The sequence below is a fragment of the Sturnira hondurensis genome, unplaced genomic scaffold (assembly GCF_014824575.4).
Source record: "Sturnira hondurensis isolate 20B ecotype Veracruz unplaced genomic scaffold, ASM1482457v3 Scaffold0000880, whole genome shotgun sequence".
Lineage (NCBI taxonomy): Eukaryota > Metazoa > Chordata > Mammalia > Chiroptera > Phyllostomidae > Sturnira > Sturnira hondurensis.
The window spans coordinates 8,254,042-8,281,408 of NW_028073511.1; the positions used below are offsets into that span (position 1 = coordinate 8,254,042).

A 27,367-nucleotide genomic window follows, 5' to 3' on the forward strand; every position below is an offset into this window, starting at 1 on the left:
GCCCCCAACTCCGACTGGCTCCGGCTGTCGCTCAGGGCCGGGCTCAGCTCCGACCAGGGGGCCCGGGAGCGCGGAGGGTCGGAGGCGCTCCCTGGAAGCCGTAGTCCGAGACGAGCCGGGCGTGGAGTACGGTTGTTACCTTGGGGCCCGTCACCCTTTAAAAATCCCTTTATTCTTCTGGCTCCTGTCTCCCCCTTACCCCTGTCCTCTAAGCCTCTGTTCTTTCCACCCTCCCACCTTTCTCCTTTTTTTTTTTTTACCGTCCTGCTGCGATGGGATCCCTCTCTTGTTTGCCTTTATCTTTAGGTTTAGATTCTCCACTGACCTCTCACTTTCATGAACGGTGTTTTTAACGCGTGGGGTCCATGTCGCCATTTTTCCTGGCCACCAAAGCACCTTGAGGTTCTTCTGGGCGGAGATCACTTCTCCTCCGATTCCAGAAGGGTGCCTTGGTTCCACTTGTTACTATGAGGTGTTTTTGTTTTTGTTTTTGTAAGAGGTGGTGACACTCAGAGTGGCTTTCCATATACAGGTGGAGGTAATGGTGAGAGGTGGAATAAGAAAGACAGGTCTAAATTGACATAAAATTGTTCAGTTACTAGCTTGTTCTCAGTTCTGTTTAGAAAGAGAGCAGTCTCTCTCAGAAGTCGGAACCGTGGATGGTGTATGTGTGTAAAGTTTCAGATCACTTGACGATTTTCTCTCAATATGTTTACTATTTATTTATTCTAACATTTAGTTTAATTTGCATGCTATTGTTGTACGTTGTATGTTATCTCCAACCCAAATTGGCTGACCATCAGATGTGGATAGTTCTTGGGGTATTAATGTGGACCTACATGAAAACAGCCAGCACTTGAAAGTTATTTACTTTTACATGTAAAAGTAAATACTTGTTTACATGTAAAAGTAAATAACTTGTTGCTTGTTTGAATGTTTGAAGTCTCTCTTGATGGATCTATTGAGAAACTTTCTGTTACTGTCAGCAATAGTTCTGTTCTTATCTAAAAAAACCATGTCTGTTTCCAGCCTGTAGCTATTTCCTGTGTGATTTTCAGGGGGTCACTTAGGTAGGGCTTTTCCCAGTCATTTGTCCAGGTTTAGGAAAGACCCATGAATATTTTGTGTGAAATAAGTGTGATATTTCCTGTCTACAATCTAGTTTCAGACAGTTCTCAAGTTACCTTTTATGTCTTTACTACCCTAGTGGTTCAGTTATAACTTAATTATTTTTCTTGTTTGCCTTTGAAGCTAGAACATACAGTATATGGCTTGCAAGAAGATAGATGACATGGACCCCGTGTATTTAACTGAATAAAAAGCATAATAACTTTTAAAAATGGTGGGAATTATTCTTATTGTATTTCCATTAGACTTTATTGGATGCATTTTTTATCCAGTTAACATGTGGTATTTACAATTTTTTATCCTGATTCTCTCACTTAATATTTTTAGACCCTCTCGTTTTTAAAGGAACTGTGTACCATATTTAAAATTTTGACTTATGTATAATATACTTACATGTAAGTGCACATACAGTAATTGTACAGTATGACTAATTTCCAGAAACTGAGGGCATCTGTAATGATCAGCATTCAGATCATGACCACCCCAGAAGCTCCTCTCTTGCTCCCTTTCTGCCTGGCCACTATAAGTAACTATTCTCCTGACTTCTAATATTAAAGATTAGTTTTGCCAATTTAAAAAATACATTTTAATAGCTATGCTATAATTTACTTATGCATCCTGCTTTATGATGTTTCTAAGTTTTATTACAAGTAAAACTATAGGGAACATGTATTTCATGTAGTAACTTTCCCAGGAGTGATGTTCCTCAGTGGAATGGCATAATCATTTCTGACACTTCTTGTACATATTGGCAACTTGTTTTCCAAAGTAGTTAAAGCAGTTAATAATCCAACCAGTGGTTTATGTCTTTTGTTTCACAAGCCCCTAACAAAAGTTGATAATTCTTATTTTCTTTTAAGTTTTAATAAATCAATAGGTAAGAAATGGTACAGAAAATAGAAATTTAAGTTCATATTACTTCTTAACTTATCCACTATAAAACAATGTGGCATGATGAATGTATTAATAAAATTTACATCTCAAAATCTTTTAAAATGCTAAGTTCTAACAAATAGTAATTCAGGTGAGCAGTATACTGTTTTGCTGTACAGCATGATCAAGCTATTTTATTTATTTCTCTTAACTTTAATTTCTACATATGTAAAATGATAAAACTTGACTTAGTGAGACTTAGACACCTCGTGTAATACTGGTGCTAGTTATAAGGAATATATATAGACCTAATTGTCAGAGCAGTGTATAGACTAGCAGAGCAGACATATATACACATATATACAAGAATGGGAGAAAGTACATTTACAGGTGTTTGTATGGAAAATAATACAATAACTAATAAATAATAGTACAAGAATAAACTGTTTTTGTACTCATCACTGTAAGCCTAATATTGCCCACTCCTGTATATAGAGATGTATATATGATTGTATATATGTATTTTATATGAATATCAAATATACATAAATAAATGTATTTTATATAACCATAAAAATAGTGTTCTAATACATTGTCATATGGCAGATGATAGATGTATAAATAGGGACACAGAGTTCTTTAGATTACTGAGAGGCCATTTAGCCAAGCTTGTGGGTTCAAAGAGAGGCTGTGACTTGAATTCAGGGACTTTGAAATGGGTCTGCCCAGGTTCAAATGGTAAGTTTTTCTGGTCTCAGTTTCCTTGTCTGTAAATGGGATAACATTAGTACCTATCTCTTGGTGTTGTGAAAATTAAAATTGCTACTCTATGTATAAAGTTCTTTGAGTAGTGCGGGACACATAGAAAACCCTGCATATTTGAGATGAAGCCTTAGCAGAATTAGCCAAAGAAGAACATTGTAGGCAGGTGGAAGAGCAAGAGCAAGTCAAAGAAAGAACTTTGGGATATGAAGGGGACTGCAGGTAATCCAGTATTTATTGAACACAAAAAGTATAGAGAATGATGAGTCTCTGAGAGGTAAGCAGGTCATGGAGGGCTCTTTACCTGCCTGTTTGATTTGCTTATCATGTTTTTATCCAGCAGCCAACACAGTGCCTGCCATAAAATGTTACATGACAACTTGCAGAATGGAAAAAAAATCAATTAAGAGGCTATATGCTGTATCATCTATATGATGCAGAACCTTTGAAAAAGCTTAAGAGAAGTGTGACATCAGGTTTGCATTGGTGTTAGCATATAGAATGGCTTAAAGGGGCCTCAGATTGGTCAGCAAAACCATCTTAGAGGCTATTGAGGAAGAGGACTAGAACAGTTATAGTTCTAGAGAAGAGGGACTAAAATTTTAAATATCAGGTACAGGAAGCAGAAAAGGAGAAGAGATGAAATGATACTGATATACCCTCTTCCTTTTCTTTTCTCACCAAATGCTCCTATTTTGCCTTTCTTGTAAATAAATGCATACTGTGCTTTTTTCCTAGGTCAGTTTTTGTCTCTGTTGGGTGTTTTCCATGCTCTATCATGTTGAGGGTTAAGACTCGGCTCTTTTTGCTTCCACCTCATCACCTGAAGCAACTAAAAGAGTCATCAGGCTCCAGGGTTTTATGTCAGCGACTTCTGCACCAGCAACAACCACTTCACCCAGAATGGGCTGCCCTGGCTAAAAAGCAGCTGAAAGGCAAAAATCCAGAAGACCTAATATGGCGCACCCCAGAAGGGATCTCTGTAAAGCCCTTATATTCCAGCAGGGACACCAAGGACTTACAGGAAGAGCTTCCAGGAATGAAGCCATTCACACGTGGACCATATCCCACCATGTACACTTTTCGGCCCTGGACCATCCGCCAGTATGCTGGCTTTAGTACTGTTGAAGAGAGCAATAAGTTCTATAAGGATAATATTAAGGGTGAGATTTTAATGTGAGATATAATATTTATGATCAAACACATACTTTCTAATCTTGTTTTTTTTTGAGGGGAGGCTGGTTAATCTTTATGGAGATAAGTCACTTTATAATTTTGTAGTTTAGAATATAACTCTGAAAAAATGAGTGGTTTTCAACTTCCCTGGTCCAAAGATAGGTGAGCCAGAACAAAATCCTAAATTTTTGAAAGCAAACAACAGTTGTATGCACATTGTGTAAAGGTAATTTGGTGAAGTGAAGGTGTAAGAAGACAAGAGACATTGGCTTTGCCTTTGAAAACCTTTCAATAAATATTATTTTAGGATAGGAGTTGGAGGAGAAAATGGTTTAAATGATCTCAAGGAAAGCAATAAACAATTAATAATGTGGTGCAAACCTATTCAGTAGTATGCAGCATTAATTCTCTGAAAATCATATTGACTATATCTTTCTGATCTACAATAAAATCATACTGTTTGTATGATAGACTTGAGGATGTTTATATTGGCTATGGAGGACTGAACTTGTATTTAGTGTAGAATATTTTAGTTTTTCACATAATTTTCCCAGAAAATTTGAATAGCCAAGACATCCTATAATAACCGTAGTAAATAAAAGAGCAAAAATAAGTGAGCACACCAATACTAAATATTGTTAACTTTATATAAACAGTCAGATCTTTACATGAATCTTAAAACTATTTCCATCAAAAATTGTTTAAAAAAATCCTCAGATGGACATGGGATAAGTGAGGTCTTTTGTTTCTTTCATTCTTATAGTGAGGCCTGAAACTTTAATTTGTACATTTTAGCACATGGGAAACAGCTGACTATCCTAGTAAATAAAATAGCTATTTAATTTTTTTTGTCATTTAGGAGTATAAAAATGGTATACAAGTATACTATGATGAGATTAATCAGCAGTAGTGATAGGCAAATCAGTTTATTTTATATGCCACACTCTAACCCTACATTACTTTTGTCTATATGTTTAGCCGGTCAACAGGGATTATCAGTTGCCTTTGATCTGGCAACACATCGTGGCTATGATTCAGACAACCCTCGAGTTCGTGGTGATGTTGGAATGGCTGGAGTTGCAATTGACACTGTGGAAGATACCAACATTCTTTTCGATGGAATTCCTTTAGAAAAAATGTCAGTTTCCATGACCATGAATGGAGCAGTTATTCCAGTCCTTGCAAATTTTATAGTAACTGGAGAAGAGCAAGGTGTACCTAAAGAGAAACTTACTGGTACAATCCAAAATGATATACTAAAGGAGTTTATGGTCAGAAATACTTATATTTTTCCTCCAGAACCATCCATGAAAATTATTGCTGACATCTTCCAGTATACAGCAAAGGTATCCTTTGTGGCTATTATACGCTTTGCAGTAGTTCTTTAACTGGAGGAGTTTTTACCATAAAATACCATAACCTAGTTTGAATTTGGTAACCGAGTCTGAGTAATAGTTGTAGTAGTAAGTCAGGTGTGGGTTGTTTCATTTTGTTTTTGTGTATGTGTGTTGTTAGGGTTTTGTTTTTTGTTTTTGTTTTCAATGTATTAATTACATGGTCTGTCAGTACCTATAGGAATCCAGATACTAGACATTTAGTGTATTTTCATTATTGTTAAAGTTTTTACTCTGATAATTGTTATAATTGCAGAGGGCTCATAATTTACACTTCTTCATTTTCCTCTAGAGCTCAGATTTGGTTGTGAGTAGATACTGGTGTCAGACTGATAGGGACCAAAATATAAGTTTCTTTCTTTTAAAAATTGGGTTATAAGATATCACTTAAATCTGTAACCACATGAGGTTCCTAATATTTCACGCCAAATTAGGTTCATCTTTCCCAATCAGAATGGTGGGAAAAGAAGGGTACAGGTATGTACCTGACAGGTACATACAGCAAAGGGCAAATCTCTCCTCCACCATTAAGCCTTTATCTTTCTCATCTCTTATAATTACTATTCTTTCAGAACTCTTGCAAGTATTGCATACTCTCCTCTTTTGATATTTAGCTTTTACACTTTGCAGTTTTATTTTTTTCATAGATTCCATCTGCCCATATGAAATGTATTGAATAGAAATGTACATTTCTGTCACTCTTTGTGGGGGCGACTTTTCTCAAAAGTCCCCCCCAGCCGCCACGGGTGACAGTAAACATGACTGAGATGTGATGTGATCTGCTTGGGAGGAGAAGTGGCCATTTTCCCAGAGGAGAAAGGCTGTGAGCAGTGGCCAGTTTCTCAGGGAAAAAGGCTTTGAGCTCACTCCTCTAGGGGCTTTTATTGGGTTGTAATAGAGAGGAATACAGGCTGGCAAGGATCAAATAGTAGATAACATTTCAAAGAAATATGAGGGCTTAGTATGAGTCAGAGTCTGTCAAGAACAGAGTTTTAGGGTTTTCTGCTCAAACCCTTAACGTATGAATGAAAACACTCTTATCAGAGCAGGTTTCACAGGATATTTTAGGAATTCTTTCTTGTGCCACATTTCCTCAGATCCACTCTAGCAAGACAAGGAGCTGCACCCCTCCCCATCAGTTTTTCAGGCTTAAGTGGATTAGAGTCAGGAAGTGCTTCTCCCAGAGGACATAGCTGGGGTCAAGGGTTTATTGCTCGCTCTTTGTTGCAGCCCCCCCCCAAGTCCTTCCATGATGGCCTCCCAAGTGATTAAGTCTGGCTTAGGTTGCTCCTCCTCTGTGAGTCTTACCCATCATTGACTTCCGACCAAGCTTTGGGGGCAGGGAGAGGAAACTGAGGCAGCATTTGCTACCAGAGATAAGCTTTGTCTCCTGTGGCTTGCATTCCAAAGGTTGTCCCTCACTCTTAGCCACAAGGGGTTGAGATACAATTCCTAAAACCAGGCAGAGCAGTCTACAACAACTCTTTTCAATTTTAAGAATGTATGGCCAGGAGGATGGCGTTTAGCAGCATATGACAAACACAGTACACAAATAGCAGAGCTTAAAGTAAATGGGAGGCAGTTCTCTTTCCTGTAAAAGAAGTTGTGAGGTGGGCTATCAGGAACCACCAGAATCATCAGGGTCCCAGTCTCCCTTCTTCTGGCTTTTCCTCTATTGTTAGTGTGCCAGCTCATGGTTAAGGAAGTAGGTGGGCCATGTGTTTTTATGTGAAAAGAGGGACCTTTGATAAAAGGTGGTTCCAGAAGGAAGAAACCAAACTTCTACTTGTATATCTCAATGGACACAGCCAGTAGTGAGAGAAAATTGGAAATGTAGTCCTCGTGCATTGGCACACTGGATTTACGGCTTAGGTGTTATGGGAGAGTGGGGAATGTAGCAGTCTTTGCTGTCACATACTTGGACATTTCACTTTGTAAAAGATCCTGAAGTCATCTACAGGTTCAAGATCGCTTTATATAGTTCTTCATATAAGTGATAAGTGCCAGTTTCAGATATTGATCAAGTAGTGTTATATTAAAGTGCTTTGTAAACTGCAAACTCACTTTTTAGTTGTGGCAAACATACATAAAATTTGCCATCTTACTCTTTTTAAGTGTATAGTCAGTGGCATTAAGTACATTGTTGTGCAACCATCGCCACCATTTATCTGTAGAACTCAATGTTGCAGAATTGAAAGTCTGTACCTGTTAAATAACAGCTTCTCATTCTCCCCTCCTTCCCCACCTTCTCCCACAGCCACAGTTCTACTTTCTATCTCTATGAATTTGAAAGCTTGAAGAACCTCATATTAATGGAATAATAATAGTACTTATCTTTTTATGACTGGGTTATTTCACTTAGGATGATGTCCTCAAGGTGGATCATGTTGTAGCATGTGTCAGAATAGCTTTCCTTTTTACGGCTGAATAATATTTTAATATTCCCGTATTTTTATCATTCTTAACGAGATGTAAGAATGTAATACTCAACTCCTCTTGGCAGAGAAGCACCTGTGTCGTTGCTTATTTGTCAACTTCACATATACTCAAGTAGTATCTCAAGTCCATGTACTTTGATCTCCTTATTTTTGTGATGGAACAAAAAAGTTGAAAACGTTTTTGGTTAGTTAATACATAAAATATTTGCAAAGTAAAATATAGCTAATCCATACTATGTGCTAGAACAACAGATTTTTTTTTGAGTGCTTGCTGTGTACTGACATAATACTAGGTGGTTTAGATGAATCATTGTGTTTACGTGTACAACAACTCCATGAAGAAGGTATAATTATTATCTGTATTTTATACTTTAGGAAATCCAGGAACAAAGGTTGGGAAACTTGCCTGCAGTCAGTCTCATGGCTGGTCAAGTGACAGCTAGAATCTGAGCACTCTGATTGCAGAGCCCATGTTCTTTTTTTTTTGAAGATTTTATTTATTTATCTTTAGAGGGAAAGGGAAGGAGAGAGGGAGCGATATATCAGTGTATGGTTGCCTCTTGTGAGTCCCCTGCTGGGAACTGGCCTGCAACCCAGGCATGTGCCCTGACTGGGAATCGAACCTGCAACTTTTTGCTTTGTAGGATGACGCCCAGCCAGTTGAGCATCATCCTACATTATTTTAAAATAATGTTGCTTTTTATAAAATAGGTCTAATAGAACCTTTTTATATTTTTATTTACCGTTGTGTTTTTTTTTATATAGCACATGCCAAAATTTAATTCAATTTCAATTAGTGGATACCATATGCAGGAAGCAGGAGCTGATGCCATTCTGGAACTGGCCTATACTATAGCAGATGGATTGGAGTACTGTAGAACAGGACTCCAGGCTGGCCTGACAATTGATGAATTTGCCCCAAGGTGAGTAAATTAAAATCGGAGATTGCCTGAACATTAAGAAAATGCATAGGACCATATTATGAATGTACAGCAAATATACTAATAAAATGAATTTGTATATGTTAGTGCTGTAGTAGGTTCTATTAGTTTATGTAAGAGTTAATGAGGGAATAACCCCATACTTATTTAATTTAATGTTTATAATTAAAAATTAGAATTAAATTTGACTGTACTTCTTGGTAAATAAAAGGAGTCTTGTCTACTGATAGAGAACACAAATAACTGGCACATTTTGACAAATAATATTAAAATGTAAACATAATGTTTAAGAGATTTGCTTTTGTTTTTTAAATTTTTTTGTTTTAAAATATAGAAGTCACCTGTTAAATTTTACTTTTTCATGTGTTGCACTTAAAAATGTTTTGGAATGCACAGTGCTATTAAAAGTATTTTCATTTCAAACAGCTTGTTAATAAAGTTGTGTGAAAAAACTTGAAACGAGATTTACGAAGTATTTTTATTTGGAGGTCAAAATCAATCTGATGAGCTGTAATTTGCTAAGCTTTGCTCTGGGCCAAGCACTAGGAATAAAGCATGTGAGAACGTGATTTCTGTCCCCAGAGAGCTTACAGACTAGTGAATGTTCCTTGTCCCAGGGATTGTTGTGTACTTATCATGACGGCAGTTCTCAAACGTGTAGGCCAAGGACTCCTGAAGTCACTAAGACCCTTTTCTGGGTCTTAAACGTCAAAACGGTTTTCATAATTATATTAAGACTTTGCCATGTTCACTTTCATTCTCTCACGAGTGTGCAGTGATTTTTTCAGAGACCATATGATATATGAGGTAACATTGAATGTAGAAGCAGATATGTGGCTCTGGGTACCTTCCTTAAGCCACACTTTAAAGAGGTTTGCAAGATTGTAAAAGAGTTACACTTATTATAATGTTTTTTTAAATTTTTTTATATAATTATTTTTCAAGTACAATTTTCTCTCTTTTACTCCCATCCTAGCCTACCTCCCTTATTATGTTTTTGTTTTAGAAAAGTATTATTTTTTATAAAAATGTTACTTATGTTAACATATTGTACATTTATTTCTTTTTTAAAATATATTTTATTGATTATGCCATTACAGTTGTCCTATTCAGGGAACTGTCCTGTCCTACAGTTCCCCCCTTCATTCCCCTCCACCCTGCACACCCCCTCCTCCACCATTCCTCCCCTTTAGTTTATGTCCATGTGTCTGAAGTTCTTTAGATTCTACATTTCCCATACTATTCTTGCCCTCTCCTCTATCTATTTTCGACCTACCATCTATGCTCCTTATTCTCTGTACCTTCTCCCCCCTTCTCCTCCTCCCACTCCCCTGTTGCTAACCCTCCATGTGATCTTCTTTTCTATTGTTCCACTCCTGATCTAGCTGTCCTCTTGGTTTGCTTTTGTTTTAGGTGTGGTTGTTAATAACTGTGAGTTTGCTGTCCTTTCACTGTTCATATTTTTCATCTTCTTTTTCTTAGATAAGTCTCTTTAACATTTCATATAATAAGGGCTTGGTGATGATAAACTCCTTGAATTTGATCTTATCTGAGAAGCACTTTATCTGTCCTTCAATTCTAAATGAAAGGTTTGCTGTATAGAGCAATATTGGCGGTAGGTCTTTGGATATCATGACTTGGAATACTTCTTTCCAGCTCCTTCTTGCCTGTAAGGTCTCTTTTGAGAAATCCGCTGACAGCCTGATGGGAACTCCTTTGTAGGTAACTGTCCCCTTATCTCTTGGTGTGTTCCTTCTTGGGTCCAGCTTCTTTGGGACTCTCTGAGCTTCCTGGATTTCCTGGAAGTCTCTTTCCTTTGCTAGACTGGGGAAGTTCTTTATTATTTGTTCACATAAGTTTTCCACTTGTTGCTGTTCTTCTTCCCCTTCTGGTTCCCCTCTAATTCGGATACTGGAACGTTTAAAGATGTCCTGGAGCTTCCTAAGCCTTTCCTCATTTCTTTGGAATTCTTGTTTCTTCATTCTTTTTTCTTCCTCCTGGTCCACTCCATTGATTTTATTCCCAGTTTCCATTCCATCACTATTGGTTTCCTGTGCATTTCCCTTCATTTCACTTAGTGTAGCCTTCATTTGTTCCTTTAATTTGTGACTAAAATCAACCAGTTCTGTGAGCATCCTGATCACCAGTGTTTTGAACTGTGCATCTGATAGGTTGGCTATTTCTTGGTCACTTAGAGTTATTGGCTCTGGGGCTTTAAGTTCTTGAGCCATAATGTTTTGGTCCGTTTGTGCCTGTTACTATGAGGGGCAGAGCCCTAGGTGTTCACCAGGGTGGGCAACTCGGTCACTGGGTTGTGATGGTGTATGTGGGGGTGGAGTCAAAGAGGGGCTCTGGCGGTCCCCTCTGCTGCTTCCTGCCAGTGTGGCCTGTGCGGTCTGTCTCACTGCTCGCTTCTTCACCTGGTTTATCTGCACTCGAATGTGTGGCTATGGTCAGCCTGCTGCCTTGCTCCCTCACTGGGTCTGCCTGTTGCTACCCCACACCTGGGATTCACCAACGGTGGCCTGTGTGCCTGGGTCGGTCTGGAGGATGGATCTTTCCCTCCAACCCCACTCTGCTGCTGGCTCTGCCCCTGGCTCTGCCCCTCTTTCTAGTGTGGCTGAACGGTTTGTTGTCGGGCTTCCGTAGAGTTTAATTTTCTGCGTTTTGGTTGCGTTTTTAGTACTAAAACTTTGTTGTTTTTAAACTTAGTTGTGCGAGAAGGCACAGTGTTTCCACCTACGCCTCCATCTTGGCCAGAAGTGTGTACATTTATTTTAAGTGAATTAATGTATAAAATAATGAGATAACCAAATAAAAAGGTTTTCTTTAGTAATTTTTAAGAATGAAAAGGAGCCTGAGACCAAAATATTTGAGAACTGCTGTTTTAAGAACTTCTAAGTATATATCAAGAATTTTTACTAGGTTTTAATTTCTTTACTTAAGGCTAACCTTGTTTTAGATAGGGATGCACAACCTTTGTGCCTTTAGACTTGGGCAAGTAACCTAAAGTGTATAGGATATAAGGTAAAAGGGAGCAGTGGATTGGGAATGATGGAAAAATATGTGCCTTGGCAAATACACAGCTATTCTTTAAAAAACAAACAAACAAACAAACAAACAACTTAATTTAATTGCTATTTGAGGCAAATTTGTGGTTTTATTTTCTTTGTAGGTGCCCCCTACCTTTGGGTATTCTTTTAAAAAACATTAAAAAAATAAAAAGAAAGAAAATTCTTTAAGAATAAAAGAGGGCCCTTTTTCCAAAAAAGAAAAAAAGGAATTATAAAGTAAATTAATTCTTGTTTAAAAAAAGATTTTATTTATTTATTTTTAGAGAGAGTGGAAGGGAGGGAGAAAGAGAGTGGAGAAACATCAATGTTCGAGAGATGCATTGATTGGTTACCTCTTGTATGCCCCCAACTGGGGAATTTGGCCCACAACCCCGGCATGTACCCTGACTGGGAAGTGAACCAGGAACCTTTTGGTTTGTAGATTGGAGCTCAATCCACTGAGCCACAGCAGCCAGGGCAGAGTAAATTAATTCTTACCTGAAGCAAATAATCACAGTTATTTCTCCTATTATGCTTAAAACTGTTCTTTTATACATTAGGTTTAAATTTACTGAAGTATATATGCTTGATTTCAATTTAAATAAGTTGTTTAAAATTAAAATCTGACATTAGTGTGTGACACAATCAGTTTTATTTTTCATTTTATATTGTTAATTACAACCAAATTCTGGACTTAACATTACTATTCTAGGTTATCTTTTTTCTGGGGAATTGGGATGAACTTCTATATGGAAATAGCAAAAATGAGAGCTGGGAGAAGACTCTGGGCTCACTTAATAGAGAAGCTCTTTCAGCCCCAAAACTCTAAATCCCTTCTTCTAAGAGCACATTGTCAGACATCAGGATGGTCTCTTACTGAGCAGGTATGTATATAATTTAAAGTGTACAATTTTAACAAAGCTATATATTTTCTTGTAAGCAACATGACATAGTCAGGAAATACACTAAAAACCTAAATGCTAATATTTGAAAATCATAATTATTCTGAAGGAAAATTTATACGTTTGTTTTTTACACTAATAAATAAAATTGTCTCCCTCTAGTGGTTAACAATATAAAATCACTTAGATCTTAACTAGTGCTGTTTTTTATTTTTAAAGGGAAAAAATGTGAGAAACAGGTACAAATCATAATTTAATAACTATTGTCTTAAATAATTTTAAGAGTTACAGTTCATAACATAAAACTAATTAGATTTGATTGTACATATTTTTGTTATATGTTTAAATAAGCATGCATGTAAACAGACCATTTAAAAACTGTCATTGTTTGGGTAATTTATTTTTAATTTAATTTCATTCTATTAAAATTTTTATGGTGGTCTTTCTTACATGCATTCTCTTTATATGTTAAATTATTTTTATATTTTAAAATAATTTATAACTTAAAACTTAGATTTCTTTTATGCATATTAAACTGAATATAACTAATATACTCCATATTAACTATAACTTCATGTACTTATAAATGGAGAAATACAGACTTCACAGTTGAAGGGACTTTAATAATTGTTTTTTTTTTAACCTCTTCATTTTTACGGCTAAGGAAATACAGTTCAGAAAGGTCTGATGATTTGGCCAAATCACAGCCAAGAACATCATAAATCATGTACTGAGTACCTGTTTTGTGTATATCTTGTGATAGATACTTCAGGTATACAAAGTAATTAGGAGATAGTGAATTATGAGGTGAAGGATGTTATAATCTAAGTAGATAAAGTATATGTTTATGATTTATTTATAGAAGAGTAAGGAATACAAAAGTAAATAAAAACAATAAATATTTAATATTTCAGGGATTATAAAAGTCAATATTTAATGACTAAGCACAGACTGGACACCTTGACTCTAAGTCTGGATTATTTACTAACTCGTGTAAATTTATTTGGTATTCTGAAACCTAACGTAGACGGTGACAGAAGGGCCGACAATAGCCACTCATCTTTTATAGCCTGTATACATATCAACTGTTTTTTTTTTAATCAAATATTTTAGGATCCTTACAATAACATTATTCGTACCACAATAGAAGCAATGGCAGCAGTCTTTGGAGGGACTCAGTCTTTACACACAAATTCTTTTGATGAAGCCTTGGGTTTGCCGACTGTGAAAAGTGCTCGAATTGCTAGAAACACACAAATCATCATTCAGGAAGAATCTGGGATCCCCAAAGTGGCTGATCCTTGGGGAGGTTCATATATGATGGAATCTCTCACAAATGATGTTTATGATGCTGCTCTGAAGGTCAGTTTCTTCCCTTTGAAACTTTGCTTTCAAGCTTTATAGGTTTGTAAAGATTTATAGATGTCTTGATTTATAAGTCAAATCACTTATAGATTTGTATCAAGATTAATACAGTGTTTGATGGGAAAGGGGAATTTTAGATTTGACTTTCTAGTATTTGAACTGAAACTTAATTTGAAAGTACAGGTGTATTTGTATTAAAGTATTTTAGTTAAAGAATTAAAAAGATAGCTTTGAAAGGCTTATAACAAAAAAAGCAGTAGTTTTTTGTCTTCTGCTTGCTTTTTTTCTGCTTCCTCGAGTTAGTTACTGTACATCTTTTTGTTTTTATCTCCGTATTTTAGAATTACAGTAGACCTTTGAACAACATGGGTTTGAACCACACAGATCCATTCAAACATGGCTTTTTAAAAATAAATGTGCAGTTGGCCCTCCATATTTCTGGTTTTGCATGGGTGGTTGGGACTCTGATGCAGAGGGTTGACTGTATGCATTGCTCTGTGCCATCTTATATAAGGGACTCAAATATCTGAGGAGTTTGGTATCTGTGGGGAGTCCTGGAATGAAGCCTGCCCCTTGGATACCAAGAGATGAGTATAATTAAGTTTTTGGGGAGTCAAAAGTTATACACAGATTTTCAACTGAATGGTGTTGGCGTCCCTAATCCCCACATTATTCATGGGTCAGCTGTACATGTATATAGTGTTTAATTCCATCAGTTTTAGATATTACATATTGTTTTGCTACTCTGGTACTTGAGTACTTTAGCTGACTCATACTGTTTTTCCCTTATCTCATAGTACCAATGCAATTATGTCTCAATATCAGTTTTTCCTGAAGTCCTCTAATGTTCCTATTTGTTTTAGACTGCTGTCTCTCTGGACCATTGCTGTTATTTCACTTTCCTTTGCCATCATCCTGGGCATCCCTTTCATCCCTGCTGTGTTAAATCTGTATGCTGAGTCCTGTGTCCATCTGTGTTGATCTGTCTTTTGTTATTAAGTCATATCTCATAGTAAACTCTTAAAATGGTGCATGGGAGATGAATTATTTGAAAGTTTGGATGTTTGAAAATATATTTATTCTACTGTTGTACTTGATACATGTTCTGATTATGTTCAAGTTATTTTCATTTGAGAATTGGTAAGCAAATTTATAACTACTGATTTTTTTTTTTTAGTTTTTTACTCTAGCTTCCAGTATTTCCATTTGGAAATCTAATGCCATTCTCATTCAGCGTCTTTCTGAAAGTTTGTGTCATTGTACCTTGGTGTGTGTATAGTTCCTCCATGTATTAGACCTTTGGTGGGCCTTTTTCATCTTGCCCTTTTTTTCATGTTTTTTAGCTCTCAGAGATTGCCTTGTATTTTTTCCATTACTTTCTTCCTGCCATATTTCTGTAATTTCTTTTTCTAGAACTCCTAATTAGCAGGTAAAGACCCTTTTAGGTGATAATCTGGTGTTCTTATTTGTTCTATAATCCATCTTTGAATTTTTGTTCTGTTTTCTTGGAGAGTTGTCAACTTTACCTTTCTACTTAAAATTTCCAAGATCTTATTTTTATTTTCTAATTTTCCTTTTTGTCCCTCCTAGTGTTTTATTTCATTAATGCAGAATTTCTCTTTTTTTGGTTTTTGGTTTTCTTTGACGTCCTGTATTGTGTTTCCTCTGTGTGCCTTTTGTCTTTAGTCTTATTATTGAGAATGCAGGTTTTTATTTTAGTCATCTTACCCTAGCCTCTCTGCGTCTCTGATGTTTGATAGTGCGTTGCATCTCTAGTTCATTTCCTGCACACAGTAAACTGCTTCTTCTGGCGGAATGGGAGCAGATAGTTGCAAATTCTCCAGTAGTCCCCATTTTTTAGGTTCCTGTCTTACATTTGGCTTCTGTTGAATCCAATACAAATTCCTCTTTCTTGACTTCTTCAGAAGAAAGCGTGTTTGACCTTGCTCCTTTCTGCTAAGTCCTGTGCTGACTGTTCCACCATCCATTTCCCATCATTCCACTTTTGTATGAGGCTGTGATGGAAGGCAGATGGTTCCTGGTGTCAGTGAGGATGAAGTTATGTCATTACTCTGCTGCTGAAACCAAAAGTAGAATTTTATTTTAAAGAGTCCATATTTAAATAACTATGAAAACTTTATGTAATTAAATATGAAGAATAAAGAACTGATGGTGTTTTTAGTTCTTCCAAGACGTGAGTGAGAGCTTTTATTTTTCCAGAGTATACTTGTTAGTTTTTCTATTGACTTCTAAGCAACTTTAAACACAGAATTTCTTTTTTTTAAATTGAGGTATATTTGACATATAACATTCTATAAGTTTTAGGTGTATAATACAATGATTCGATATATATATATATATATTGTGAAGTGATTACCAGAGAAGTTTAGTTAATGTACATCATTACACAGGGTTACATATTTTTTTGTATGAGAACTTTTATGATCTATTCTCTTAGCAATTTTCAAATATAAATACACAGCATTAATAACTCTGCAGAATTTCTGGTTCATGCTCTTGATGTTACCTTAATTATTTTCTTATGAATCACAAAATTAATCACTAAAATAAAATTTTAAAGACATTTTATTTATTTATTTTTAGAGAGAGGGGAAGGGAGGGAGAAGGAGTTAGAGAAACATCAATGCATGGTTGCCTCTTATGCACCCCCTGGTTGGGACCTGACCAACAACCCAGGCATATACCCTGACTGGAAATCGAACCGGCGACCTTTTGGTTCGTAAGCTGGCACTCAGTCCACTGAGCCACACTAGCCAGGACTTACTAAAATAGTTTAATGTTAGTAATTATGTAACATAAATTTGAATAGTTTATAAAAGTATTTTTATATTCTCTTCTCATTTTATTAATCTGTTTTTCTTGTTAGCTCATTAATGAAATTGAAGAAATGGGTGGAATGGCCAAAGCTGTGGCAGAGGGAATACCTAAACTTCGAATTGAAGAATGTGCTGCCCGAAGGCAAGCTAGAATAGATTCTGGTAAGATAAAGTAGAAAAGTTCATATGTGAAATCCGATATTTAAAGAGAAATATTAATTTCTCCTTGAAAATAACATATATAGCTAATAAAACAAAAGTAATAGAAAAATGAAAACTTGGGTAAAATATTTCTCATCTAAATCCATCTGTCGATCTATTTGTCTGTCTCAGTGTTTGTATTTTCGCATGCAAGGATGCATATGGACAAGTACATGGACAAAGTATACAGAGTGTGACTGGAGGTATGCCTGTTGTGTGCATGTACACGTGTCTGGGTGGGTATCTCCAGCATTTGGAAGGTGACATGATTACTGGTCATTGTGCTGTGCATTGGAGCATTCATTCACTCAGTCATTCACAATCAGTCAACACATTTTTGGTCTTAAGTGTATGACACTGTGCTATTTCTGGGCATTAAACTGTAAATAGGACAGACATGGTCTGCACTCAAAGAGTTTACATTTTATTGAGAGAGAGAAAAAATTAACAAGTAAATAAGTAAGTAAAAAAATAATTATAGATTGTGATGAGTTCAATGAAGGAAATAAGGGATATAACCTTGGGTAGGGGTAGCAGGGTATCTTTTGACAGACTAATAAATGGTAGTTTGAGGCAAAATATATTCTTTTTTAAAAAGATTTCGTATATTTATTTTTAGAGAGGGGGGAAGGCAGGGAGAGAGAGAAGGAGAGAAACATCAATGTGTGAGAAGTACTTCAGTTGGTTGCTCCTTGCAAACCCCCAGTGGGGGACCTGGCCCACAGCCCAGGCATGTGCCCTGCCTGAGAACTGAACTGGCAACCTTTGGGTTTGCAGGCCGGCATTCAGTCCACCGAGCCATACCACCAGGGTGAAAATGTATTCTTTATCATGTTAAAGAAATGTCTTTATTCTAGGTTATCATTTATTGATTTAAAAATATATTTTGTTTTATGTGATTAAGCCATAAGAGAATTCAAGAAAATATTAGAAAACCTATTATGTGTTAATTCTCTACCCTATAAATCTTAGATGGTAGCTGCTATCACTGCTTTGATTTTGTAAAAGTGTTAGAAGAGGGTTTATCAGAAACTCAGGAGAGCAGTCATTTGGGAGAATAATAAAAATTGTCCTTTACAGAGTTTCTGACATATACCTCTTCTTTCTCCTCCCACTTGCATCCCATATTGGGATTTGCTGATCTGTATTGAAGTTTCATTACGAGTTACGAAAACTTCTTAAAAATACTAAACTTATAAGGGGCCCTGGCTGGGTAGCTCAGTTGGGTAGAGCATTATTCCCATACACCAAGGTTGTGGGTTTGATCCCTGTTCGGGGTACATGAAAGAATCAACCAGTGAATGAATAAATAAGTGAAACAACAAATCATTGTCTCTCTCTCCCCTGCTCCCTTCCTTCCTTTCTCTCTAAAAGTCAATTTAAAAAATTAGAAAATATTAAACTTATACAGGAAATACATGATGATCAGGTTATTACTTTTAGGCATATATTTGTGAATAGAATCTACAAATTATTTTCCTCTGGGAAATTAACAGGTTCTGAAGTAATTGTTGGAGTAAATAAGTACCAGCTGGAAAAAGAGGAACCTGTGGATGTTTTGTCGATTGATAATACTTCAGTGCGTAACAAGCAGATTGAAAAACTTAAGAAGGTAATAATAGCTATCATGTTTGAGTGCTTTCAGTGTTCTGGACACTGGCTAAGCCCTTACATTGTCATGCTTAAGCCTTGCAACAACCTCATGAGGTGGGTATTATTTCCCAACAGTTTAAAGATAAGGAAAACTGAAGATAAGGGAGGTTGAGAAACTTGGATAAATAACTGAACAGCCAAGATTCAAATTTAAGTCTGTTGACACCCAAAATTCATGTTTTAAATCATGATATCTGCCTCTGAGAAACTTATGTATTAAAATCACACTTTAATAATACCTCTTATCATTTACAGATTAGAACTAAGGCACAGATGATTATGTAACTCTAAGTTAAAAACAAAATAAAGTTCACAGTCAGTGTTTGCACCCAGGGCTTCTCACTGTAATTTATTTCCACTAGATCATGGTTCCTGATACTATGCTGAATCATTTACTCTGTCTTTTTTAAAAAATTAAAATGTATTTAGTAGTGCTTTTTAGTAAAGCTGCGGTTTATAAGGAACTATATTTATTTTAATTGAAACTAAAGCACTTTCTATCCTTTTACTTTCTCACTGAGATGATCTAAAGTATATGAAATACTAAAGTAGATAAAACATATTAATTTTTACTGTTGTAACCTATATATTTCTATTGTATAGAATATTGTATTACCCTTGTATTACAATATATTGTATATATATTGTATGTATATTGTATATAGTATAGAAATATATAGGCTACAACAGTAAAAATTAATGTTTTATCTACTTTAGTAGATAAAATATATTAATAAAATAAAATATTTCTACTGTATAGAAATATACACCTTGGTCTCTTAATCTCTGGCTGTTGTAATTACTGCTCTTTCTAAGGCAGGTGCTTGAAATTCTTTAATGACTTTTCTCTGTTCACTTACCCTGTGATTGTTAGGATAAAACTTTTTCTACCTCTCAGTTCAAGTGTTCTTTAAGAATCTACCAGATTTTGTCCAGTTAGGTTGAATGCATAACTACCATTTTTTTTTCTGTTAAGAGGGAATGGTAGTTGTTTGATAATATTTCCTCTTTCACCTTTCATCAGAAGATAGTGACTCCTCTCTTACATTGTCATTTTTAAAAAACGCTTTTGGGAAGTAGCATTTTAATTCCATCGATTACAAAAGTCTCAATATTTATTATATTTGGGAAACCCTTTTTCTCTGTTACACCTGAGGCTCTTACTGACTCTAAACCTTCAAGCTTGTGGGGTTCCATTTACAATAAACGATAGACCTTATTTTGGGCAAGAGAGAGAAATTTAATAATGGAGTTTGTTTTTTCCTTACCTTTAATATAAATTTTCTGGCACCTCTACTTATAGGGACTAAATAATTTTAGCAACATATTGAGTAGTATAATGTTTTAGACTTACAGGTGATGAAAACTTGCAAAAAATTGGATTTTAGGTAACTTTGATTAGACAGGTGTTGACAGAGCATAGTATCTGTAGGACTTGAAGAAAAAAGTTTTCGACCATGCTTTTCGTTGTCCTTCTTTATCACAGTATTTCTCATCATCTCTGTCTCTCTTTCTCTGCCTGGGATTATTTTTAAATACGAAAAAAGAAAAACCCAACGTATATACATATTATTACTGATACATTGTTAATTAGCTCAGGGAAAGAAAATGTAACTAAACTATGCTTTAAGTTTTAACCTCTTTTTTTCTTGTCACTGTTAACCTTTAGTGCCTTTGAAATTCCTCATATAAAAGAGCCATTTGTTTTCAGTATCTTGATAAATTAGAAAAGCTTTAAGTAGCTGTACTACTTGGAAGTGTCAGCACTGTTACTTAATATTTCTCTGCTTGTTAATGATTTGTCAGGGTGTTACCTAACAAGGGTCCGAGAGGAGGGCAATACTTGGCCCACCGAGGGATGCCAAAAACTGCTTCAGAAAACAGGGGCCCCTCCCAAGGACAGTATACTAATATCTATTGGGCTCTTCTGTCCGCCGCCAATTGGAAAGACATCTCTCAATGCCAGAGATTTGTGAAAAGGAAACAAAATGTTTATTTAATGCTATTCAGGCCTAATGCCTTCCTTAAAATATTAAAGTCTTTAAGGGTATACACCTACACACACACACAGTGCTCCCTTCTCCCACTGTCCCAACTCCAGGTACCATAAATCAGGAAAAGAGCACATGTCCGTTTTTTAGGTCGCTGGCATGTGAGCTGTGTCGCCTGTCCAGGCAAGATCTCCAATTAATCCAAAGTCATGTGGCACCTTCCACTGGCAAGAGTTCTTTGTACCAAGTTCCAGTCAAAGTCTCTCCTGCTTTCCAGGCCACTCGGCCAAAGGAAGCGCCCCAAAGCCTCGCGTGGGCCTCTTCTATCAAAGCCACACTCCACCAAAAGCGCATCTTTCTTCTTCACCTGGCTGCAGGGATCTCCATTCTGGCAAAGCTGCATGGTCTTCCCTTTTACCTGGCCAAGAGGGGGTCTGCACTCTGCTGAAGCCACATGGCTCTCCCGCAGGCACTCTCTCTGAGCATCAGCCCCCAGTTACATCCTCAGTAGCCACTCCTCCCTCGCCCAAAACTTGGCCACAGCTATTTAACATATCTATGAAACCAGTTAAAGGTTATAGATACGGTAAATGACCATTCCAGAGGTTAGCTGCAAAACTGTTGCTATGCAAAACAGCTGTCAATGGCCCTGCTCCATTCATCCCTTCCCCCAACTGACACCTGGGGGCGGGGCGAGGACATTTTAATATTTTCTCCAATATTCTTATACACTTTGAGTTCTGGACACCATTCCAAATCTTTTCTGGCACCCCCCTTGGCTGCACCCTGTATCAAGGGTAATACAAAATTTGGTATTATTTGTGGAAGTCCTTAAATGTTTGTTGAATGAGTAAATGAATAAAAGGAATATCAGTCCTAGGATACATACTGTTCTCTTTATATTTTTCTTTTGTCTTTGAGGTTAGGATTATGAAACAGTTTCTGTATGATGTATACCAGGGTCTAATTTTCTGGTCTATTCACTTAAATCCTCCCTTTCTTTGACCTTTTTGATAAGGTCAAATGTAGCAGGGATCCTGCTTTGGCTGAACGGTGTCTTGCTGCGCTGACTGAATGTGCTGCCAGTGGAGATGGGAATATCCTGGCTCTTGCAGTGGATGCAGCTCGTGCAAGGTGATGATAATAACTTTGGAGATTTCTAAACAGTAAAAGTTGACTATTTCGCTTTTCAGAGTGCACTAAAACAAAAGGTTGAACCCGTAAACCATGTGAGCCTAAAAGAAGATAGCGGAGACCAAAATAAAGTTAATTGTTATTTTTCTTAAACATTTGTGCATTTAAAACATTCATATATTTTGAATGGAGAGTATTGGTACTTGTGTATTTTCCTGTGAACTCAGGACATTTGATACTATTGTAATGAATCCATATCACTGATTTGCAAGTTGAAGTTTGATGTACTCTCATGTATATGGAGACATTAATATGTTGGATAATAAACACTTTCTCTGGGTCCAGAGGTAGACAATATGTTTGTCTTCCAAGGCTATTTACTATAGAGATACCTTTGAAAAGGTGGTCCAGAGTGAAGGGCAATCAGTGCTTTGCCTCATAGGATGTGGAGAAAAGCGAGTGACTCACAGAAGCTCTTCTCCCAATATGTGATAATGTCACTAAGTAAATTATTCTTGCTTTTATTATTTATTGCATAAGATAATGAACTTTTAAGAAACATGTTTTAAGTACTTAAGGGATAGAGTAAATAGTATGTGGGTTGGGTTTTTGTTTTTTTCAGTTTTAATTTCTTAAGAGAAGATGATTTCTCTGCTTAAAATCCCTTTAATGGGCCCTCGCTGGAGTAGCTCAGTGGATTGAGCACGGGCCTGGGAAGCAAAGGATCGCAGTTCGATTCCCAGTCAGGGCACATGCCTGGGTTGCAGGCCAGTTCCTGGTGGCAGGGGATGCACGAGAGGCAACCACACATTGCTATTTTTCTCCCTCTCTCTTTCCCTTCCCCTCTAAAAATAAATAAATAAAATCTTTTAAAAAATCCCTCCAATGGACTACCATTACTTTTTTAAAATTCTTTTTTAAAAAAATTTATTTATTTTAATTGTCGTTCAAGTACAGTTTTCTGTCTTTTACTCCCATCCCAGCCCACCCCCCCAGTACTCCCCATCTTCCTCCCAGTTCCACCCCCCCCTTAGTTTTTGTCCATTTGTTCTTTACACTTGTTCCTGTAAACCCTTCCCGTTTTCCCCTGAAATTCCCTCTCCTCTCCCCTCTGGTCACTGTCAGCCTGTTCTCAATTTCAGTTAAGTTAAAACCTAATCTTCCCAAGGCCTGCAAGGTTGTGCTGTATGTGACTCTTGCCGGCCTCTATGACCTTGTCTTATCCTACTTCCTTCGCTGTGCTGTGCCTACAGTCTTTCTATTAGAATACCGAACATGTTTTTCTGCTTCTCAGAACCTATGAATGTAGTGTTTCCTTTTTCAAATACTCTTCCCTTATGTTCTCTTTCTCATCATTTAGGGCCTAGTTCAAAAATCATGTCTTCATATTTTAAATACCCTTAAAATTCTGTTCCCAGCCAACCCATTCCCTTTTGCCTATTTTAGTGTCTTTGTAGTACTTGTTACCACTTGAAATTATTGTATTATTCATTTGCCTAGTGTATTATCTGTGTCCTCTGAGTAGATATTAAGCTTTGTAAGAATAGAAGAGGTGCTTTCATTTGTTTTTTTCATTCTTATGTATCAGTCTATTTCTAGCACTTAGCAGTGGTTGGCCCATATTAGGTACTCAGTACATGTAGAATGAATGCATAAACAGATGGATGGGATATGCTAAAAGATATGATTTTTATTAAAAATCATCAAGGGGAATCTTAGTCTTTGCACATTTATATTGCTGTGGTGAATTACTCAGTAACCTTTAGATGCCTATCTATAGTTTTTAGGCCAGTCATTTTTTCTTTTTTGTTGACGAATGTTGAAAAGGCATCCAAAATCCTTTTTCATGAGTATTCTGAAGAAAGATACTTTCATGAGGCAGCAAAACAATTTTTCAGATTTTTGACACCCTGTTTTTTACTTAGGTAATAAAACATGTCTCATTATGTTGAATATTAAGGTAACTAAGTATTTTTACTTCCCTGTGATATTTTAGATGTACAGTTGGAGAAATCACAGATGCCCTGAAGAAAGTATTTGGTGAACATAAAGCTAATGATCGAATGGTGAGCGGAGCCTATCGCCAGGAATTTGGGGAAAGTAAAGAGATATCATTTGCTATCAAGAGGTAATATGTGACATTTCTTAAAGCAGCATATCACCTTTTCAGTGAACACAATTCCCATGAATCAATCTACTGTGAGTTTAATTTTTTTCACATACCCGTTGGAAAATATTTAATTTGGCTTTCTTGTTAGTCTGTAGATTTACTAAAATAATATTTTTAACTTTCACTATAGTCTCCTTTAGTAGTTTCTCATTTCAAACAGATGTTTGTTTAACTGACATTGATATTGCTTTATATCCTCCAGGCACTTAAATTTCATTCTTCTTATTTTCATATTTTCTTAAGTTTATTTCCATTGTTTAATTGCTCAAATAATGATAAAATCACAATTTTCCTATTTGAAAGTAAGTATTTGGTTGCCATCTATATGCATTAATTAAAACCAGCCTTCATGGAACTGGCAGTAATGACAGAAACGTGATTTGGAAAAATACATCATTATAAATTGATCATGTGTCACAAGTATAAGAAGTAGCTTCCTGATGATTGGTTTTCTCAAACTTTGTGATAAACTGCCCAGTAAAAATTTTATGTGACTACTTATATATGAGATAAATACCAAAACAGCCAAGGTGAAAGTCATCAAAATGGAGTATTTTTTCTTTTGTCAGAAATAAGTATAGTACTTTTTCATGTGGAGTGTCAATTTGCTGATTTAAGTAAGCAAGTATTTTGATTACATGTTGTTATTAGATACCACATTGCAGTCTGCTTGAAGGAGTTCATACTTGTGGAGGGAGGTATGTGGACAGGTCAAAACAGCTAGTGAGTCACAGCTAGGTATAAATAACTCTGAAAGTCATTTTTAGTTTATATTTGAGTATCTCCATGTACTTTGGAGACTGGCTTAAAACTGAAAAGCAGTCATTTTCTCATCTTACTGCACTTTGATGCTCTCAGTGTTACGGTCACACAGGCTGTGCCATCTTTCTAACGTTCTTCTAAGGGGGGATGGTGAACATTCAGGCTTTAATGGAGTTTTCAATGTAAAATGGAGATGTTAACAAAATTTGAGTAAGGAAGTTAGGTGTTTTTAAATAAGCTTGAAAGATTAGCGTGAATAAATTATAGTTTTTATATCCTATCCTTTGGGTAATTAATATATAACTGTTGTATTTTTAAATGTTGTTTAGGGTTCATAAATTCATGGAACGTGAAGGTCGCAGACCTCGTCTTCTTGTGGCAAAAATGGGGCAGGATGGACATGACAGAGGAGCAAAAGTTATAGCTACAGGGTTTGCTGATCTTGGTTTTGATGTGGACATTGGTCCTCTTTTTCAGGTACTTAAAATTGTTGGGGAGAATTTCAGCAAGTGTGTCATAAATCACATTTAGAAAAAAAATAAAAAACATAATAGAGCATGGTGATGTTTTAAAGTGCTAAAAGAAGAATTTGAATTCAGAAAATTTTCTAATTTATTTTTGAATGCATATAATCTAATAATTAGGACAGAAATAAGAATAAATTATAGCTCATGCTAATGTTAGTCATACTTTGTAAAAATCATTGTTAGTTCCAAACGATAACTTTTATTAAGCTTATGAAACTGTGAAGTTTACTTTCAAGTATCTTATTGCACTGCTTATTAAGGTGTGACTAATATTTTGTGGGAAAGATAGCCCACATTGGATTAGTAGAAAGTGTTTTGAAAGGGAAATCAAGGATAAGAGTGAGATTGATTCAATTAGGTTTTCTCTTTTTTTACTCCCCAGCAGTATTTTATTTGATCACAGGATATTAGACCTAGCATGAAAATAATTTGTTGGAAGTAAATGAAGCTGAAATTCTCTGTAGGGTGATGAGGCATTATTTGTTCACTCCCAAAAAAATCCTTGGTTGAAGGGTAAATTGTAATAACTTTTATATTAAAAGCTTATCTACCACATATTTATGGATCATGTCAGGTACTAGGTTCTGAGTTCTATAAGCTACAATTTTTTTTTTGTCTTCAGGGAGGTTACAGGTTTGTAACAGAGACTTACCTACCAACAGTCACAGCATAGTAATAATTACTGTAATAAAGTTGGGGCAAGGAACTTGTCCCAGAATCTCAGGACCTTATGTTTGAACTGTGCCTGTCAGAAGCCTGGAGAACAAATCAGGGAAGGACATGCTAAGAAGAAGGGTTGGCTGAGCAGAGGTGCAGAGTATGATGCCTTTAGGTAGGTAACTGCAAGAGGTTCAGTCACAGTAGAATACAGTGCTTGGGATGGTGTGTAGATGATGATGAATGCTTTTGCATGCCATTCTAAGTAGTTTGAACTTTATCCCAAATGTGTTTGGGTAGAATGTCACAATCAGCTGTATACTTGAGAAAGCTGACTTGTAGTAAAATCACTTTCTGAAGTGGATTGAGAGGAGCTGTGACTAGATGCAAGGAGTCCAGTGAGATGTTCAGTAATCTGAATGAGGAACAGTACAGGGCTTAACCAAGAAAGTATCAGTGTCTTTGCACAAACAAAAAGTCAGCTAGGATTTTGAAGAAAATTTGATGAAGGGTCTTTTTACACATAGCCAGGCAGGCAGGCTGGCTTAAGAGAACCAGCTGAAGACCATTCACATGAAGATGACTGTATAAGTTGGATAGACGTGTCTGGAGCATAGCAGAGAAGCCTCAGTTATAAAAAAGATTTTGAGATTTATCACTAGGTAAATGTTATTTAAAATTGTGAATATAGATGTAATTTTCCATGCAGATTATATGTAGCAATATGAGAAAACTTGAACATTAAAAGGACACAGAAGAGAAGGAAGCAGCAAAAGAGTGAAAGGAAATGGGATGAGTAGTAGGATAGAAACTGAAGAAGCAGCTTTTCAAGGAGAGGGAAGTACTACTGTTACATAATGTAGATATGACACCTTAGATGAGACTAAAAGAGTACTCACTGAATTTTTACCAATAATGAAGTGAACCTTTGAAGAGGCCCAGTCTTTGTAGAATCTCCCATATGAGTTTTCCCTTTTTGAATTTCTAAATATTACTTTAGAGAGTCTAGAAGAAGATGTTACTATAAAGAGCCCAAATTTCTGGAAATAATGTCCTTCTATGGTGATGGTAAATTATAAATGTGTTTTACACCTTTAAGGTTGGTTTTATTAAGAATCTCAAATATATTTTAGATTTTACATATTTTTATATATATTTAGCTTGTTTTCTTTAAGGTGAGTACTTTTCTATTTTTAAAATTATGTTCTACTACCATTTTACTTTAGTTTTTTGTTTTTTTTTTTAATAGGGAACAAATATAGAGCATTTCCAATATTTAGTAGTTAGCTTTTAGGAAATACTGCTTTAAATAAAAGTAATTTTATTTTATTTATTTTATTTATTTAATTTTTTTAATGTTAAAAGTGTCATTTATTTTTTATTACAACATTTTATTGTTGTTC

The 27,367-nt window shown here is 36.0% G+C and overlaps 1 protein-coding gene across 3 annotated transcripts in view; it reads left to right on the forward strand.

Moving 5' to 3' along the window:
* The first annotated feature begins 18 nt into the window (after positions 1 to 18).
* MMUT (methylmalonyl-CoA mutase) overlaps positions 19 to 27,367 on the forward strand; it is a 37,231-nt gene continuing 9,882 nt past the window's right edge. Inside the window, exons 1-11 of one of the 3 annotated variants that reach the window (XM_037054513.1) lie at positions 19 to 126; positions 3,502 to 3,926; positions 4,918 to 5,285; positions 8,537 to 8,694; positions 12,478 to 12,649; positions 13,781 to 14,029; positions 16,920 to 17,031; positions 18,567 to 18,682; positions 21,733 to 21,848; positions 23,845 to 23,976; positions 25,110 to 25,257. In XM_037054513.1, coding sequence (XP_036910408.1) covers positions 3,542 to 3,926; positions 4,918 to 5,285; positions 8,537 to 8,694; positions 12,478 to 12,649; positions 13,781 to 14,029; positions 16,920 to 17,031; positions 18,567 to 18,682; positions 21,733 to 21,848; positions 23,845 to 23,976; positions 25,110 to 25,257 — 1,956 coding nt within the window. In that variant the 5' untranslated portion in view covers positions 19 to 126; positions 3,502 to 3,541. Of the gene's footprint in view, positions 132 to 3,501; positions 3,927 to 4,917; positions 5,286 to 8,536; positions 8,695 to 12,477; positions 12,650 to 13,780; positions 14,030 to 16,919; positions 17,032 to 18,566; positions 18,683 to 21,732; positions 21,849 to 23,844; positions 23,977 to 25,109; positions 25,258 to 27,367 lie in introns of those variants that run through there. The other 2 variants (XM_037054523.1, XR_005067649.1) reach the window with 2 other exon arrangements.